Raw genomic sequence first — 21,030 nt, forward strand, 5'->3', positions numbered from 1 at the left:
GTAAAATATCATGTCTGGTAAAGTGTTTAGTCAAGTCCAGAAAAGAGACTGCTATTAACAAAGGGATAATTAGTATGGCATATAAAATATTGCATGGTAACTACAAGAATCAGTGGAGGTTAGAAAAGATGGCGAGAGAGACTGGAAAGTGTCAGATATCTGTATGGCTTAAAGTATGCAATAAAATCCAGAAGGTTTGGGGCTTTAGGCTTGGAAATGTTTACTTAGGCATTTTCATACCCCATACAGACTTCAGGGAATTCTTTCTCAGGCAGGTAGCAAATGTTGGGAGTGTGATAGAAAAAAACGTAACTGGGAAAATGTTTTTCTTAAGTACAGTGAGCTGGCAGATTTTTAAAATTTCCCTACAGTGTACTCAACCATAAAATGTTGAGGGAGAAAATGGCTGTAACCAAGGAACTGATTCTTATGTGCTGGGACACAGGATCTGAATTGCTTAGACATAAGGCCTTACAATGTTTAAATGCTACTGGCTGCCAAAAAAAGCAGTTACTAAAAAAATCTAAATAAAAATCTATAACAGTACCTGAAGTACTAAACACTGTAAAAGAGATAAGAGAACTGGACTCAGAAGCTTTATTAAAGGGAAGAACCTAATTACATAGAAATAAATGGAATTAGTGGGAACAATACATGCCAAATTATTGAAAAAATAAAATATGTACCATATGACAATAACAATGGTAAATGTTACTAACAGAAAAGAAAACAAGTGCAGTAAGTGCAAACTCACAAAATCCTTTAAAATGTGATGATTTAATTAAGATGTTTAATAAACATTCTATACATAAATGGCCAAAGTAAACTGAGTTTAAACCCAAAAATGAAAGGTTAATAGAAGCTCAGGATAGTATGTTAATTACATGACAATTAATAAAATCTACAGGAAATGCAAAAGATCTAGACAAATGTAGGTTTTGTAAAGCAGAACTAGAAACATCTTGTTTCAGACTACAAACAAAAAGAAGATTCTGCTTCTTGTTCTTCTGGTAATAAAGACCACAGAGAGACTGTACCCGTGAAACCTTTTCCACTGTTTCAACGAAGTATGTTGAAAAGAAGGAAGGGAGGACAAGAGATGACTAGAAGAATCAAGAGTATGTTGGAAATGATGCAGACACATGATATGGGAGATTTAGATGAACAGTAATAAAACAGTAATTTAATGTAGGATTAAAATGCAATAACTATATTTGTGAAATATGACAGAACAAGAAAATCTGGAAACATTGGACTTTCCAGAATTTGTAGGACTTGTAGGAGACTCTAAAGTATATACCCTACTTCATGTCATTGTTGTTGTGTCTTTCAGCTTTTCCCAGTTAGGGGTCGCCACAGCGGCACTCTGGTCTGCTAATGATTGGCAGTAGATTTTTATGTGCCGAGTTGCCAGCCCTGACGCACAACCTTCAATTAAGGTATGCCCATTCACGCATGTCTCCACACAGAAGGCACTCTAGCTGAGAATCGAACAGGACAACGTCTTACTGTGAGGCAACATTGCTACCGCAGCATTAATGTTCGAAAATATATTTTGAGGAGGGGGAGGAGAGAAAGTTAACTAAATAAACAAAACATTTTTTTCCCTTTCTTAATAGGACTATTTTTGTGTTGTATGGTTTTCTTTGCATTCTATGAAGTTTTCTCAGTTATTTTAAGTGTAATGGGAATAATAAATAGGGGCTGCTGTTCTTTTTTTCCTTTCTTCTCCCTTCTTTCTCTCTTCTTGTTCTGTTTTTAGAAATGTAGACTCTATAATGTAAAAAAAAAAATAAAAAATGGCTAATATACTTTTTTCTCATTCTTGCATGAGGAGATGGCTGGATTAAGGACCTTAGACTGATTTAGTAACACATTTTATGAGAAAGCAAGTAAATGAAAAAGAATATTGATTATTATCAGGCTCTCTTATAGCAAATGAATGTATGCTTATTAACAATTCTGTATCTGGCCCTCACAACTCCATGGAAACAACCTGATAAAGTCAAACTGGTTACAGTCTGGTGGGAGAATGTCTGGGAAAAAAAGAAGAGAGACACTGGCAAGGAGATAATGTTCTCTGAAAGCATTCAGGGGTTTTCCCAGTTGGAAGAGCTATAAAGACAAGACCAGTTAGCACTAAGTACAAGCACAGGCTACATCATGTCTTGGCACGGATAACCTTTCTTTTAGGTTAACTCAGGTCTGTGACTGCGGCTGTCAGTTTGGGACGCTTGTTCCTATTAGGAGGGTAAAACTTCAATATTTGTGTGTTAGTATTAAATTAATAGGTTTTAGAGGGTTGGGGTTGTGTGTTTTTTTATTTGAGGGTTTTCAATAAAACAAAGTTTTGTAAGATATGACATAGGCTCAAAATGGATATGACAAACAACTACATAAAAGTTCAAACTGCCAAACACTGTATGCAAGTAACGCAAAACCTGGAACTAACCACTCAACAAAGGTGTTACACATAAAAATGGGAATAGTAACTCTTCAATATAATGATGCTTTAAATGTCAATGGTCTCAAGGATAAAAACAAAAAAGAAAGAATAATGAACTATAATAAAAAACGTAGAGTGCAAATAGCTATGTTACAGTAGACACACTTGTAAAGAACTAAATCTGTGAATTTGATAAAGAAAGGTTTTCAGGATGGTTACTCAGCAGAATATCTAGGAGAAAAAGGAAAAGAGGAGTATTCATACTAATTGCAAGACGAGTTCCAACAGTGATAGAAGAGAATAAAAAAGACAATAATGGCAGATTTGTAGTGTTAAGGGGCTACTGGCATGTATTTGTATTCCACCTAAAACTGCTACAAAGGAGCTTAAGAAAATTCTGAGAGAAATAATAAGTTTTCAGCAAGAAATGCTACTTACAGGTTGGGATTGGAACTTGATATGCAGCAGTGAAGATGTGTCTGTGGGGCCCAGATGGGAAACGTATAACAAAGTAAGGCAGATTTTTGAAAAAAAATTATGAAACTATTTGGCATGGAAGACGTGAATTCACTAATAGGAATTTGGAGTGAATTTACATATTATCCCCCCCCCCCCCCCAAGACAAAAAACTGGGCTAGGCTACACAGAATTTACATTTCAAAGGAACATGTACATTTAATTGAAGATCTTGACACACACCCAATAACTATTTCAGATCATGTGCCAATAACTACAATAAAAATACTGGGTAACAAAATAAAATTGAGACACTGTTTTCCCACCTCTCTGTTGAAAGGAGAGCATGTTAAGGAATAGGCAGTGGAGATTATTCAGGAGCTATTCGAGAGGAGTGAAATTACTTCTGAAACTATAGCTAGGCAGAGGGATAAAATTAAGGTGGAGCTTAAAAATAGGGTGGAAATAAAAGAAAGGGAGCTACGGTTAAGATGAAACAAGAATTATTTACAGAAACTGACACATGTTGAAGTATTGCAAAATAGGGGGAATCTCACAGAACAAGAGGATCAACTCCAGTATACAAAGCAGAAAATAAGGGGATTACCTTGATAATATGCACGAGTTTAGAAAAACTGCTGTTAAGCAACTGTTTTTTGATAACACTAGAGCACAAACATTTTTAGCACAACTCCTCAGGCAACAGAAAGCAGAAAGGGCTGTTGCCAAGCTTGGGGAACCTGTAACAAGGAATGTAACACAATATCCTGTAGAGGTATTAGAAATATTTGGGAAATTCTATGAAAGTCTGTATAAAGCAGAGAAATATGGAAATCAAGAAAAGATACAAATAGAAATGTTTATGGAATAATTAAATATGCCAAGGTTAGAGGCAGACGAGGTTCAATTACTTACAGTTAGGATATGAGATAAAAATGGTGATGTTTAACCAACATACAGGAATAGATTGGCAAGCCTATGGAAGGTTGGAAGCTTCGAGGGGGAAATAAACTGAAAGATCTGGAAGATTTTGTTAACAGTATTTTAAGAAGAAAAGTACCACCAACATCCTGGAAAAAAGCAGTGATAGCTACAATATCTAAAGAGAGTGTATAGATCCATCAGATCCAGCTTCATAAAGGCCCATTTTAATACTAAACCATGATTACAAAGTGTTCATGTCTATAATGGCTAAAAGAATGGCAAAAGTAATACCAAAATTGATGGATACGGATCAACGTTGTTTTGTGGAGTGGAGGCAAACATTTGACAACATTGACAGAACACTGATGATCCAGAGGGGAAACAGAACGTAAGAAAATACCAATGTTGCTGGTGAGTCTTGATGCAGGGGAAAGCATTTGACAGAGTAAACTGGGATTTTATGAACAGGTCAATGGTAGCATTTGTATTTCATGAAAAAAATTATAAGGTTGATTAGGGGGATATATGAGGGATCAGAGTTGAAAATTGAAGTGGGTGGGGTCCTTTCAGATGATTTCTGTTTGAGCTGAGGAACCAGGCAGGAGTACCCTTTTCCCTCTCTTTTATTTGCAATATATTTAGAACCACTGGCAAAGAAAATAACAGACTCAGAAATTCAAGGATATAAAACTGGTATGGTAGTCAAGAAAAACTGGCTTTATTTGAGGATGGTGTTATTTTATACCTAAATACAAAAAAAAAAAAAAAAAAAAAACAGAAAGGCATTACAAAGTTGTGAACATTCTGAAACTGTTTCAAATCTCTTTGGGATGAAAAATGAATGAAGCTAAAACAAAGGCAATAGCAGTAAATTATGTACTCACATATGAATTGGCTCAGCAATATCCATATTTATGGGAACATGATAAAATGAAGTATTTAGGAGTATGGATTAAAATAATTCTGGTGTGGCAGCTAAGCATATTTGAGAAGAGACTAAACAAAAGATAACACAAAAACTGAGAAAATTGAAGCTTTCTTATATGGATATGGATAGCAAGATACAAGCAGTTAAAATGTTTTTAGTTCCATTAGCGGAAAAGTTGTGAATAGCAATTAATAAAGAGCTGAAGGACTATCTGGGAGGGGAAGATGACAAGAGTCAAGTTGGATAAGATGATTTTTTCCAGTAGAACAGTATGAATTGGGATTACCGGATTTGAAGGGGTATTTCAAAACTACATAGTTAAGGCTCCTATACATAGCACAAGCAGAAAACTCAATTCCTAACCTGGAGTCCAAATAAATTCTTGGCGTCTTCACATTCTGTCACCTTTCCCTCTATGGTTATTTGCTCCCAATACTTTGGTTCCTTTACCAGTTTTCTCCATTAAACTCCAGCCCCCTCTTGCCTATTATCTATATCCCTAATTGCAGTCATCCCTATTGGCAGAATCTCGGTTCTCCATTTCCCATGTTGGCTTAGTTCTTAAGAGACTTTCTGCTACTTCATAGGTATAATATTCTTTATGTTTTATTTTTAATCTTTAAAGGTCTGCATCTAAAATCCAATAACTATAATAATCTGTATAATTTATTGTTATCATCTTTAAAGGCCTGCATCCAAAATCCACGCCTCTCTGTTTCTTGAGCTTCCCACTCATCATCATTCCTTTCTGATTTAAATTACAGTTTTCTATGTGAAGTATAATGTTTGTAAATGTGAACTTGTTAATGCAGTTTGATTATTTTTATATAAATGTAAATTTGCCAGTGTCACAAGTGATAATTCAATAAAAGTGTTTAAAAAGAAGAAAGTACCATATATGTTCCACAGTTAACCAGTTTGCTTATTCTGTATTCTAAAGTAAATTTCTAATGGCAACAACAGATATGTAAATGTTGGCTAATTTGCATTGCTAGATGGATACAGTTGAGAATGCATATATTTATTTTCCTATATTGCTGCCATATTAAACCATTTACCTTTTCATTCAGGGCCCATCCCAAAATGGATTTCTTCTTTCTTTAGGAATAGAGAGTTAGTTAGTTTGATTAATTCAATTATTGTGCATTTAACCTGGCTTATCCATTGCCTAGTTATGATCTTCTTGGCCACCAGGGTCACTAAGTAAGCTTCTCCTTTGATAAATTAGGAGGCAGTGTTTATTTACTTAGACATTTGTTAACTAAGATATGTCCGGCTAGGCTTGAGCCCTTTTTCAGCACAGGCCCGGGAAGATGAGGTCCAGCAAAACAGAAATAAAAATACAATACAAGAATAATAATGAGCAATATAAACAATAACAATAAATTAAAAGAATAAAAATAAAATAAAATATACAAATAATGACAAATTGCTTTTTTAAAAAATAAGACAATTATCAGGCATAGGCAGATTAAACATAGTGAAGTTAAAAACATGGTGCAAGTACAAATGCAAGACTTCTCAGTGAAAGAGAAAGTTAGCGAAAGTGGTCAGAGAATTTAAAGTTTAGTAGTAAGTTAAAGCAACAGAAATGTTTCTAGGGAGAGTCAGCACTATCTGCAGAATTGCTGTACAGGTAGAATGGGAGGAGATGAGGACAGGAAAAGCAGAACGTAGACTGTGGCTTTGACAATGTGAGGTATTGCCATCTGTATCAGGAAGAATAAGGCAGTGCATGTGTGACAAGTGTCAGCATGGTTGGCTGGAGTTTTGTAAATAATTTTCTGTCATTTGGCTATCACACTGACTTGTACAAATGCTTATGTTAAAAATGCATCAACAGTGTTATTTATAACTGATTAAATGTTTATGTTTAAACAAAGAGTTCTATAATTTTCAAATATTGCAACAGATGATCTGAGTCTGTACTCTACCAGAGTCATGTGATCAATTGTGATGTCATTCTATAGCCAACTCTGAAGGGATGGAACTTACAGATCAGCTGGTTTTGTTTTCTTTGGAACATGACATAAAAATTTATGACAGTTACCACAGTCAATTCAGTTAGATCAATCCAAGTTGGAAGAATCACCTTGCCTTGTGGAAGTAAGCAACTCCGCATCTAACCTTGCCTTGCTGCATTAATTAAGTTAGATAGGGAATAGTTCTTCAGTCAGGAACTACAGTGAGATTAGCCAAGTATTGTTTTTCTGCATCTGCTTGAATATGTCGAGCTGTGTTATTTTTATTTATCCTCTGATTGAAAGTCTCATGTTTATTGCATTTAAATATTAACATTTCTCATGTTTTTTATTTTATTATTTATTATTAAGTGTTTTCATACCTATTCTTGTGGCTGCACTTTTAGAGACTACTTTTAACATTTTGAGAGTACTTATGCTTATTCTAGGGACATCCTGGCCACTCTGAAAAGCACTGCTGCTTGGATTATACTCTACCATTTACATTAGTACTGATTTTACTCAGTATAACTGAACACCCTTGTAAGAGCCTGACAGTGACTGGCTGGTGGCAGCATTGTTACTTAGTTTCTGGGCATAAGGGGGTACAGCTAGCAAATCTGTGCCAACCTTTCCCAGTGTGCGTGTGTGTGTGAAAATCAAATATCCAGGTATGGGTGTATCTGCTCTTGGGAGAAATTGTGCTTGATGTAGAGAGCTGCATTGGAAAATACTGAGTAAATCCAGCTCTGTTTTAGTGATGGTCTCTCATTGGTGTCAGTAGTGAGGATTGAAGCTCCTTGATTACTGGTCTGGGTGAAAAGGGCTTGTCACAGTCGATATGGAGAGAAAAGGATGGGAGTAAAGGGCAAGAGTGGAGGGACAATGAAGAGGGAGGAGTGACTAGCTAAGGGTAGGATATGGGAGATTACAAGCGAGTATGTGGAGGTGTATAGCAGAGAAAAACGTGAGAATAGTGGGTAGATGTGGGGCTAGAAGGGGGGGTCAAGGAGCGAAAAGTTGAGGGGGAGGTAGGCGGGTGGGAGGTTAGTGGGTAGTATGACAGAGTCAGAGCCAGGAGTTAGAGTTTTTCCCATAAGGCTTTCTTGAAGCTGAGGCTGTTTGGGATGTATCAGATGGTCAGAGGTATTTCTTTCCTGGCTAGAATTGCAGTATGGCCTTATAGGGAAAGACCTAGGGATTTTTTAGGCTTGTAGATTTCTAACAGGAGCTAGTCAGAGCTACAGAGTGATCAATAGGGCATACAGAAAATGAGGAGAGCCAAAATGGCTGGACAGGCAGTAGGATTATTTATTATGAAATGACAAAGGAGGAGCTGGTGAGGTAGCTCAAGCCAGTTGATTTTTAGAGATATGCAGTGATTTGAGTTATAAGGTTAGTTAGCCGCAAATCTAGTAATTTTGTTGTAGAAGAGCTCAAGCTTTGTTTTACGGGTGGAATGCAGATTGGTTAGGATAGAAGAGGTGTCAAGTAGGGTGGGGAGAAGGTAAGCATTGACAAGGGCAGGTTTTGAGTCACTGGTGAAAATGTTTTTTTTTTCTATAACACATCCCCAGGTTTTGGCAAGTCTTTTTGATACAGTATTGGACATGTAAGTCAAATTTAAGTTGATCATTGATAATAACACTCAAGAGTTTAGTGTGCATCATTAATTCTACTGGGGTGTGGTCAAGACAAGAAATGGCAAAGGATGACTTTTGGTTTGACAGAGACTTTGGGAGGACTAGAATCAGTTTTTTTTTTTCAGGTTGAGTATAAGATGTTTTTTGTTTAGCCAGCTTTATCAAGTTGAAGGATTTTTGGGTAAGAGTTTGCAGGTGTTGGAAATTATCAGAGAAGCAAATGATGGTGGAATCAGAGTATTGAATAAGGGGTGAGTGAAAGCAGGATGTATGAAGAGAGTTTGTGAAGATGCTGAAAAGTATAGGCCCAAGAATGGAGCCTTGAGGTACACCAGTGTTAACATGAAGGAAGCTGGAGGAGAAAACCCACTTAACAGAATGATGGCAGTTAGAAAGATAGCTAAAGAAACAGTTAAGAGTAGAGTTAGGTAGTCCAAGAGCAGAAAAAGAAGTAAGGGGTGGGAGATGGTGCTGAAGGCTTTGGAGAGGTCAAGAAAAAGGGGGGATACAGTGCGTCTGTCTGTAGTAAACCAGTATTTGTACTGTGGTTAGGCCGTAAGCCATGTTGGGTTGGTGCGAGTAGATTTTCATTTGGGAGGTGGTCCAGAAATTGTTTGTGAATGCATTTTTCAAGAATTTTTGAGAGAGGGGACAGAATAGCAATGGGCATAAAGTTAATGATTTCTAGAGACTGTCCACCTTTGTGAAGTGGAATGATGTGAAACTGCTTCCAGATAGAAGGAACAAATGATTCTTTAAGATATCTGTTGATTAGGATGGAGACAGGAAAGACAATAGAGTTGGCAGCAAGTTTGAGGAATTCTAGAGGAAGATTATCCACAGAGGGAGAACAAGGGAGAGGCTTTATGCAAGAGGCAGGAACTGGTTTAAGAGAGAAGGTGTGTATACTGTCAGGGAGTGAAGGTGGAAGTGCGGGGTAAGGGCTGGAGAAGTTTTGTGTTAATTTGTTAATGGAGTTAGAGTTAAATAGAGTGGCAGTTTCTGAGGGAGAGAGAGAGATTTTGAAATGGGTGGAGACCAAGGCTCAATATTTTGTTTATGGTATTCCAGAATTTTTTGGGTTGTTTCAATGGAGTGCTTGAGGTTGTAGATAAAAGTTATTTTACCCATGCTGACTTTTTTTTTTTGCACAGTTATGAAGTTGCCTGTACTTTTGAAGTTAATTGGGGGATTTGGATTAAAGCCAGATTTTCCAAGCTGTATTCTTGTTGTACAAAGAGATTCAGGTAAAATGGGAGAGTTATGCTGCATGGCGAGCTTTGACTCTCTTTTTCCTGAGAGAACCAAGGGAGTTAAGAGTATACATGAGGATGTGGTTGAAGTTCAGAACTGCATCCTCTAGTGACCGGCTTTGGAGGAAGGACCAGTTTATAGAACTAAGTATATTATTGAACTCTTCTGTGTTGAGGTTGGACAGACTGGGGCATTCTATGTATTTGTGTTGCCTGATGGGATGTAAGGAAAGTCTTTGTACAGAGAGAAGGCGGTGGTCAGTGATGGCGTCTGGAAGTGTTTTAAGGTTGTGATATAAGCCAGGATTAGAAACAAGGATCCAGTCAAGGATAGTACCAGTGTTGGAGGATTTATGTAGCAGGGTCAAGTGGAAATTAGTTGAGTGAATTCATGGAGATTTAGGCTTGATGTAGGGTAGTTGGTGGGCAAGGTTTGCCAGTTGATATTGACATCACCTAAGATGACAGCTTCACTGCAGATATTGTTGGAGATGGAGAGTATATTTTCTATTATGTGGATATTATTCCCAATGGAAATGCAGACACCAATGATACAAAGTGATCTGTAGTTGTTTAGTTTGCCATTGACTAGTGTTAGTTCTGCATGGAGAAAGGTAGGGAGAGAGATATAGCTAGTGGTGTGATGTTGAGATGGTTGGAATAAAATTCAGCTATGCCACTGGCTTTTTTGTGTAGTGTTTGTGCAGATGATATTGTAACCTGGTGGAAGAATTTCAGCATCAGTGATACGCTGTTTGGGCCAGGTTTCTGAAAGTACTACCATGGCAAGTGTTGGGTGATCCAAGCTTTTAAGGAGACTACTAATATTTATTGATAAGATAGAAAGTATCTTGGTGGATGGTCTTGAAATTGAGTCATTAGGGGGTAAAGAGTTGGGGGTCAGGCTGGGGGAGGGTGTTGGGGCCAGGATTAGATGTCTCCACATAGTAAAATACTTTTGGAGAAAACATGTGAGTGGAGTTTGAATTTACAAGTAAGGTGTTTGCACTTAGTTTTGTGTGGAAGGGGGTTTATGAGGAGGAGTTTGAATCGGTGCATGGAAATGGTTGCTATTTTAAACAAATAAGGTGTTACTAAGATATGATAGGGTAGGTCAGTATTATAAAGTGGGTGAGTAAGGGTAGATAGAAGATTGACAGGGAAGATGTTACTTTTTGTAACAGGTAGAGATATTAAGAGAAGTGAAGGGTTAAGGAGATATACAGAGATCATGTTAGGATAGAAGGAAGGAGGTAAAGGGGTGAGGAAATGCAGGTAAGGAAAATGGGCAGTGGGAGGTGAAAGAATAAGCTTTGAAAGTAGAAGAGCAATTGGAGGGGAGGAGACAAGATAGGAAATAAAAATGATTTGGACTGAAAAAGAGGAATGGGAAGGTTGAGAGAGAGAACTAGTGAATGAAAGTTTAAGTGGGACAGAGTAAGGAGTACTGAGAGGAAGAGGTGTGGTGAACAGGAGGAGCTATGGTAGGACAATAAGATGTGTGGTCAGCAAGGGATGGAGCTGATTAGAGGAAGTGATGTTATTGTGATAGCATAGATGTAGAGATAGTGGAGGTGGTTGGGAACTGAAGTAGGGTAGGGGAGCGGAGTGAAATCAAAGAGTAGCAAGGGCTGAATGAAGAGGATCTGAAACCAGCAGTGGAGTTTCCTCTAAAGACAATCCGTCAGATTAAGCAGGAGGTAAGGAAAAGTACAAAGAATAATGACAATAAGAGTATAAAGAATAGAAAAGCAGTCAAGGATGCCAAAAGGATAGACAGGATAAAAGTGGGAATTAGCACAGTTAAAAGTCTCAGGGAAAACACAGTCCAAACAAGTTAAAAAGTGTTAAAAAAGTAAAGGGATAGTTTAGGGCTTTGTCAAAGGCGTTCCAACTGGGGTGTGCACACTAGATTCCAAGACCTATTTTATGTAAGAGACTGCTGGTATTAACTTTAGTTTTGCTTTGAGGAAGACATTACACAATACAGTTTATGTATATTTAACACTACTAGTGTTAAGCAGTATAACATACTCTTGATAAGCGAGTCCTGGGACTGCATCTTACAACCTTGGTAAAGGCTGCTGAGCATTACGCAAGTAGAAGTTGCTCCAGGACAGTAGTTCTATGGGAAGTTTGTCAGGCTTTAGTAATTTTTTTGCTGCTGAGCATTTGGTCTGGGTAATCTTGATTAGCAAGTCCTGGCACTGCATCTTGAGACCTTGGTAAGGGCTACGGAGTATTTTGCAGGTAGAAGTTCTTCTAGGACAGTAGTTCTATGGGCACCTTATCAGGCTTTAATCATTTCTTTGTCAGTGAGCTTTTGGTCTGAGTAAACATATGTCTGAAATCAATCTTTACAATACCATGTAAATAACACATCATACATCCTCATTTTCCCAACTTCATGAAGGCGAATTTGCCATGAATATCATTACGTTTCTACTGACGCCAATTAGGAAACATTTTCTAGGAGCATTGTGTATAAAGTCTGTCAAAGTCTGGTGCTGAACCACCTAAAAACAGTTTACTGCCTCGGACTACAGCTTCAACATGCCCCCTCTGTTTGCAATGTACCTGTAAAGTGTAAGCCTTTTGTTAAGGTTATCCCCGACAATCCTGTTGGCTGTGTCATTAAGACATGTATGCCTTCCTGCATTTACTTATAGGATCACAGCTCCAAAAGACAAATTCCCATGTTCCTCATTCTTGGCTTTAAGATCTTCAATAAATAAGGACTAGATTATGGATCAGTTTTTATGATTCTACTCTAGGTATAAGAAATAAATGTGCTGGCTTTAATGGCCACCTTTGGTTGCCAAAGAATCCTTCTCCATCAAATATCAGTAATATGGAAGCGAACTAAATGTTACCATATCTCTCTTCCTTTGTTAATTATTGTCTGCTTTCACTTTTTCCTTTATATAATTTTTTAATAAAATATGTTGTCCATTTAGAATGCATTATTTTTCTTAAGGTATCTGAACATTTATCTTGCATCTCACCATTCAAATTTTCCATTGTGCACATACGTGCGTTCATTTGGTCTCTGAATGTGGCTTGTTTTTTTATTGTTTCATTTTGAAGTCTGTCTGATCCAGATATCTAATGAAAAATAGCACATTCTAAATGGACATCATATTTTAGAAAAAAATCATGTAAAGGAAAAAGTGAAAGCATCTTGTGAATATGAGGGGCAATGCAGAACTAAATGGTTTTATGTCATCCTTCAAGGAAATGGTGAAGTTGAAAACTATAGAGAAAGTTCAGTTTTATACAAGAAAGACAAACAATGTTTAGCAAGCATCATAAGGAAAAAGGATACTAATTAGATTAACAGGAACTTGTCCATGAGTAGATGTATCCAGCCAAAATATGTTCAACTGTCAACCGTTTCTGATATGCAACTGATGTAGTCTCCAGATTCAAATTTATCCATGTTCCCTCCTCCCTTCTACCAAAAAAGCAGTACATTTCTTTTGGTCCCCCTATGTAACAATGCTGTAATTGAATATGTAATACAATGATGTTAACAATCCACCACTGAGAAATTTGAAGACTGACTCACAGGTGGGGGAGATTTCCCTTTACATTCTATCAAGTAAGATGCCCAACACCAACAACAGGTCCAACTTAAACTGCAAGCTTTGCGGTGAAATCATAATGTCCAGGGAAAAACTGAACTAGTTTTGAATGGGAGCCTGGGGAATGGGCTAGACAAACTCCACTGTCAGTCTTTCAGGTAACAGGTAAAAGTAAACTGGCTAAGTGAACATCCTTGATCAAGACATAAAAGTTATTTTTATGCAAGAGTAAACAGTCTTTAAAAACAAGTTAGGCTGATGAACTTCCCAGGTTTCCATCTGATGACTGTGGATGTTCGTATGTACAAGGAATGAGTCAGCTCTGTTTTTGCCCCCCTCTCACCCCCTAAAGGGCCCATCTTTATAACGGAAGAATGCAAAGTTCCTGTAATCACGGCTGCACAGGTAAAAACCTCACTTTCCAAAGCAGAGAACACAGCATCCATGGGACCTGACAACATCCCAGGATGCCTTCTACATGAACTACAGAATGAACTGGCACCCCACCTAAGTACCATGTTCAGTCATAGCCTCACCTCGAGCTTTGTGCCCATTGAATGGCACACCGCGACAGTTATCCCACTCCATAATGGGGAGGCCACAACAGACCCAGGGAACTACCGCCCCATTAGCCTGATGAGCCTGGTCTGCAAGGCCATGGAACTCAAACAAAGACATCGGAGTTCTCCAAACTCTGAACCCCACACAGTTTGGGTTTGTAAAAGGCAGATGAGGTCTCCTAAACCTGATAGACTTCTTTGAAGTAGTCACCAAAGCCATAGAGGAGGGTAAGGTGGTTCACACAGCCTATCTATATCTCGCCAAGGCGTTCAACACAATCCCCCAACTCTGGAATTATAGATAAACTCACTAAATTAGGTATAAATCCCTATGTCACAAGATGGGTTGTCAACTGGCTTACTGACAGAACACACACACTGTGAAAGTAGCAGACTCCAAATCAGACTTCAGAACAGTAACAAGTGGAGTACCACAGGGTTCAGTCCTGGGTCCTCTCCTCTTTGGTATCTACTTCTCTGAAGTACAGGCTAACACAAAAGATCTTTGGCTAACTAAATTCACAGATGACTGCAAACTAGGAGCCATAATCGAAACTCCTAAAGATGTGGACATCCTACAAAAGGGCCTCACTGAGACAGATGCCTGGTGTCAAAGCCATGGTCTCAAGCTCAATGCCAAAAAGTGCATTGTCATCCCCTTTGGTAAAAACTCTGTACCCATGAACTACCCCATAGGCGGTAGTCTACTTAACACCAAAAGTGTGATAAGAGACCTTGGGACACAGGTGGACAGTAGTCTCTCCTTTGATAATCACATCGCCACAGTGGTCAGGAAATCCTTCTACATGGCACACCTCATCCAGAAAAAAAGAGGTCATTGTTCCCCTCTACTCATCACTCATTAGACCCATTATAGAGTACAATGCCCCTTTTGGTATGTACCTCACAAGACATCTACAACTGGAAAGGCCGCAAAAATACCTCACAAAGAGGATTACTGGCCTCAAACAGATGCCTTACGCAGACAGTCTCAAAAAACTCCAGCTTTACTCCGTCGCATATCGCTTACTCAGAGGCGATCTCTGCCTAACATACAAAGCTATGTCAAACCCAGAGCTGTTGGACATGCTCCACTTAAAGAAATCCCAATCCCTCCGAGCTACACGCTCTAGGGACCTAAACCTTGTCACCACAATAAACAAAACATTCTGGAGGGATAGATTCCTGTCCCAGAGACTTCCCATACTCTGGAACAGACTACCTATCTATATCAAACAGAGTTCCTCATTAGCACTCTTCAAGAAAAATCTTGATGATTGGATGGGTAAATAGGAAATTCACCCCGGGGATCACTTCTGTGGTTCTGCTTGACAGGGGCACAGGAAAATAATTTTCTTGGGTGGCGAAAGCCAGGGTACCTTTTTGGCTAGGCTTGTATAGGCCCTAGGGCCAATAGCCTAGTACCTACCTATGAACCTATGAGGACGCCCATGGTGAGGCATCCCGACAAAGTATCTGTATAGTTCTGGTTTGGGAGGATGTGCTGGCCTCTAACGGTATACAACAGGCCTCCAGAAAGGCAATTTTACAGGCTTTTGGAAGTAGAGACACTGGAGCAGTAGGCTGTAAAAGTGCCTCTCTGGGTCTGACGCCTTTCAGACAAGAAACTACAGAGGCACTAACACAGTGTCTGTGATCTCCCTTTAGTCATTCTGGTTGTTTCTAACTATGTTTTTTTTTTCCATGGCAGCTGCAATAAGTTAAAGAATACTAGAGGACATGAAGGTCTGTGAATTCAAGGTTTTAAGTCTTTTCTTGTCCATATAACTTTGGACAGTATGCTCCCTTCAACTTCTAGTTCTACTGTCAAACCAACACAAACACCACAGGCTGAAAAATCATGCTATCAGCCAATACAAAAATCATACAAGTGTGGTAATCCCCTATATAAAATCTGCATATCACATGCATACTTAATTTCTTCTGGGTTTAACAAACCCTGCTAACATGCCTGCCATCCAACCTCATGTTTCAGAAAAACAGCTACATAATACAATAAAAAAGAGTACGAAAAGGTTGTCTAATGGAGTACTTACCTGTCAGCTCTAGAAAAGCAGCCTTATCCACCAGAATTATGACCCTCAAGATACGGTTACTTAAAGGTTTTCTATGGGAAATATGAAATGAAGATGACAGACAGACTGGTGCTTTTATAATGGGAATGCACAGACATCCCAGGGATAAGGAATCCAATCAACCAAGAGGAAGATGAGTGTAAGTCCTTGAAGGTAGGCTAGATAGTGAGCTTCTGTGGCAGACATCCCATTGATGACTGCAATAGTGAGCCATACAATGAATATTATAAAAGATATCACCGCAATATAAAAACTAGCCAGTTCCTTGGTCTGGTTCAGAATATACCTCTGAAGAAATACTCTAAGACAAGCTGCAACTGAACTTGGATACACTTTACCTTATCAGTTTATCTGCTTATGTTCTTAGCTACCTACACAACAAATATTCAGGACCATCAATGGCTACTCCTGCAGGATGACTCACTTTCATATCACAACTTCATCCTTCATCTGATATGCATTTTGCATGTGTTACATATGGCTGAAGAAATCCAGCAGCCAATCATGAAATGCATTACCTGCTTTGGTTAATGTTTTACTGTGCCAAGTCTAAATGTCTTCCTTGTGATCACATGGGTTTCCTGCAGGTGCTCCAGTTTCCTCCACCATTCCAAAGACATGGAGTAGGTAAAATGGACAAACTAAATTGGCCATAGGTACAAGTGTGTGGTATGGAAGAAGTACCTCAGTAGGGCTAGCCACCTGGCATTTGTAAACCTCGGTTCTAGATGATTGTTACTGTTGAAGTGGTGCCCCGACCCCATGTGCAAAAATGGGAAAAAGCAGTTGTGGACGGATGGTGCCCCATCATACCTCTAAACTGTACAAATTTTTGCAGAATGTCCAGATTTTTGCATCATACTTTTGGTCTGTTCCTCATAAAAATGTTTTTTTTTTTTTTGACAAATCACAGGGATTATCTAAGGATTAAAGTCACTAAATAATGAAATAATAATAAAGCAAAAAACACTCCTCAGTGTAAATGTCTCACTGCAAGTAAAGAATTTGATAAATAATCAAATTAGAGCCAAGCAGCAGAGACAACCATGCAGCATCAAAGACACCAGAGATTCAATTATTCAGTTATAAAAAAAGAACTTTAATGTGTACAATGGTAAGTGCTTTCACTTGTAGCTTCTTTAGACCATTAATGAAACCACATACTCTAACAGCTCTTTCTAATATATTCAAAAACAACCATTCAAAGCTTTCAGACAATTATTCAATTACTGAAAACAATGAAGTTAAAGCAACAACGCTACAATAAAGCACCTTATATTCATTGTTAAAAATGAAACTATACTATGCATACAAAAATTGCATATGTATACGTATGTAAACACTAATTAGAATAAAATACATACATTAAATATTAAATAAAAAACTTCCAACTACAAGATTTCATAAAAAATATATATGTATATAATGTATGCATATGTAAAAGAATTATGTGCATAAGAAAAAGTACCGAAACATTTCATAACATTTCACATAAATAAATTAAAACTGATGGACCTATCTAACAGATTCATCATGCACATCAAAAGTTTCATATTACCTAAGCGAGTATAAGGGGCTAAATAATTACATGCTTTTGAGTTTTAGACTTCATATCCTTCAGAAAAATACATGCTAACACAAAATATGTTATTCTAGCAATTTCTAAGTTTATAAGAGCAATACTTAAAAAGTGTCCCCATTTTTGGGCCTTTGTCCCCCAGTCATATCAGGCTTTGTCTAGATTTCTTTTGTTAAGAAGTTGAGAGGTATGTGCCCCATGTGGTTTGCCCCTAGGGGGCAGACGGACACTACTCTGCTTTTCGGACTACCAGTGGAATCATTAAATTATCTGCATTCCTGTTTTAGCATCATAAGTCTTTCATTGTTAAATAGGTGCTGCAGCACAGTACTTCTTCCACCATTACATCAAGGGGTGAGCATTTTGTGACAAACTGTTGCCTTCTTGAAACAAGAAAACTGTTCAGGGCACATTTGATACTTGCAACAGACAATATTCTGGCAGGCAGACCATTTGCGACAAAAGCAGGTTAGTCACTCTTACACAGACTTCAATGAATCAACAAGAACAAGCTGTTTTCAAACAATACCTATAAGATGCTGTTGACTGGTCATTCAGACCAGAGTATGATGCTCCTGGAGATCGATCTGTTGTTCCTGCTTCTTCAGCTTCTCTCTGTTCTGAGACAAAGAAAATGTACAAGTACAACAGTCATATATTCCCTCACATCCAATACAATTATGTATACATTTACTATACAAAAAGTAAAAGCAAAAAAAGACATTGGTTTAACAATACCTAGTGACCTACCCTCCAACTTCATAAGCTGCACACAACAGGGATTACCGTAAAAATTGCAAACTAAGAGCATGGTAGAAAAATATGATAACCTAGTGAGTGAGCATTTATTTGCCAGCTATTTGCTTACCGAGATGGTACAATTGGAGAGACAACCTCTTTTCAATGGAAGCTCGGGAAGGAAAGCTCCATAAAAAAAGACTGCACTTGCACATGTAAAAAAGTGAAAGTTAGAAACAAATGCATTTTTAACACTAGGCTTTGGAGTAGAAGGAAGTAAAATACAATATGTACAGTAATGCAGCACATATTACAACTGAGGACAACACACATTTCAAGAAATAAAGTGGATGCAAAATCAGGAAGAAAGAAAAACTGCTAGAAAGATAGGAACTATATAATGAAGACAGCATGAAGTTGTAATAGTATTAACCAGAAGGGACTGCAGAAAGTAAGACATACATTTAGCAACTGCATGTGATTAAGTGGTACTACACGGGGAGGGATGCAGAAAGCTAGGATAGAAGACAAAGAAATGTGTAGAGTTTGAGAAAGAAAGGTGAAAAAGGTGAAATTATATAATAATAATAGATGGATGAATGTTATACACTGGGGTAAGGTAAAGAAAATATAGGATTAATGTGGTCAATGTATGCAAGGACAGATGAATTTGTATTTTAGTGTGGTGGGACTGAAGAACATGAGAGGAATTCAAATAAATTTGATTGAAGTAGCTGAGAAGGACAGTTAAGTTTAATAAAGAATATAGCAGATATACATACTAAGCATTTGCAGAGCCATTATATTTTTGGGTGAATTTTAAAGTGATGTATGCATGCAGTGGGTCTCAGCTGAAGGGGTGTTCGATAATTCCCAACAGTCATAAAATCCAGCTCAAATATAAATCAGAGTACGGAGTCAAATGCAAAACATATGCAATGTTAAAACATATTGCATTTAATATCCTTGCTAATATGATCATATAAAAATACACTTGTGGAGAAATTCACTACAATACAATGCTGACTTCTTTTTAGTCTTTTCAAGACCACCTCGCTCCTCAACCAGTTTTTCATAGACTCTATCAGCAAACAGACTAATACAAGACAGAATCCCCCCAAACGTCAACACCCCAATCTGCAAACAATACAAGGTTGTCTCTCAACCCTATTTCTACTTCCTACTCAAAGTATCTGCTTCTACAACTTAAACCCTGTTCTCCCCTCTGCCGACAAGCTCACTCCTCGCTTCATAAAGCTTGCAGCAAACTCCATCGCCTATCCAGTCTCTACACATATTAATCTAGCTATTAAAGAAGCTACTGCACCCAAAATAGGGAAATTCTTCTATATTATCCCACTTCACACAGGTGACAACTCCAATGATCCCTCTAATTACAGGCCTATTGCTATACTTTCCCCACTATCCAGGATTCTAGAAAAATGCATTCAGAACCAAATACTTAACTTCCTCCTCCAAAACAGCCTCCTCACCGTTACCTAACATGGCTTTTGACCTCACCACAGCACCTCTACAGCTCTATCCTTCACCCACACCACTGCTGAAGCTAGAACAGCAATAATCTAGTATCATATGTCTGTTCCTAGACTTATCTAAGGCATTTGATATGGTATCGCATCCCAAACTTATGACTAAATTGGCTAACCTTAATCTATTCCAGCTCAAATCTCATGGTTCTCCAGTTAACTCACAGACAGGCTACAATCAGTCAGATGGCAATAGTCTTGCTCTTCTTTCTTACCTATACACAATGGTGTATCCCAGGGTTCTATTCTGCGACCCCTTCTCTTCAACATCTTTATTAATGACCTCCAGTCCTCCACCCCCCCCTTTCTAGCCTCATACAGTACGCTGACGACTCCACTCTGATTACATCCTCCAACTCAATCTCACAACTTCAGAGACACACTCAACAATCTTTCCTTCTTGTAGAAAACTGGCTGAATGAATATCAGCTTATCTTAAACCCTTAAAATACAAAGCTACTTCTTCTCCCCAAAAACAATGACCACCTTAAGACTATCTTCTCTATCACTTCACTAAATAATACCATTGTAAATGTAGACACTCACACAATTACTAGGAATGACTATTGATAACCAACTAAAATTTGACTTGCACATTTACCAAGCAATTAAGAAAACTAACAAAAAAGTACAGTTTTGTATCTACCATAAATGTAGATGTTCGAGTGTAGACACTGCTGCAGTCATTACACTTGGGTTATCCTGCCGTCAGGCGGTCCCGCAGTCGGCCAGAGTTCCAAAGTCTTGGTCCGGCGTCGGTTGCGGTCGCCTCCTCCCAGACGTCAGTGCAACAGGGGTATATAAGATGCAGCCGACGCCATTTTTTTCAGTTTTTCTTGCCCCAGATGACAGGTGCCTCTAAATATGTAGGTAATTCCAATTGCTAATAAAACATACATAAGAAAAGCAAAAAAAAAAACAACTTACAGCTACCAGCAAATACTCCCCATAGGTAGTAAGGGTAGAAGACATAGGTACGTACCAGCCAGTAAGAGGGGAAGGAGGGAGGGTAACCTGGACAGCAGCAGTGTCTACACTCTAACATCTACATTTATGGTAGGTACAAAACTGTACTATGTTCATCGTGTTACACTGCTGCAGTCATTACACTTGGGTAGAATCCCAAAGTTGAGGAAGGGTGGCTGGTCCTATAAGTCATTAGGGGTGGCTATAAGGCCCTGCAGCACTGCAGTGGCGAAGCCAGCTCTGGATTTAGTGTATAGAGGCAGATTGTAATGCTTGGTGAAGGTGTGTACAGAACTCCAAGTTGCTGCTTCCAAAATATCCTTGGTAGGTACTCCCCTGAGGTAGGCAG

The 21,030-nt window shown here is 38.3% G+C and overlaps 1 protein-coding gene across 1 annotated transcript in view; it reads right to left on the minus strand.

Moving 5' to 3' along the window:
• Window positions 1-21,030, minus strand: part of WDR70 (WD repeat domain 70) — a 2,546,720-nt gene that overhangs the window by 2,316,001 nt on the left and 209,689 nt on the right. Inside the window, exon 4 of the mRNA XM_044069907.1 lies at window positions 17,960-18,050. Coding sequence (XP_043925842.1) covers window positions 17,960-18,050 — 91 coding nt within the window. The remainder of the gene's footprint in view (window positions 1-17,959; window positions 18,051-21,030) is intronic.

This window comes from Protopterus annectens, chromosome 1.part0, assembly GCF_019279795.1.
Source record: "Protopterus annectens isolate FY-2018-M chromosome 1.part0, PAN1.0, whole genome shotgun sequence".
Lineage (NCBI taxonomy): Eukaryota > Metazoa > Chordata > Ceratodontiformes > Protopteridae > Protopterus > Protopterus annectens.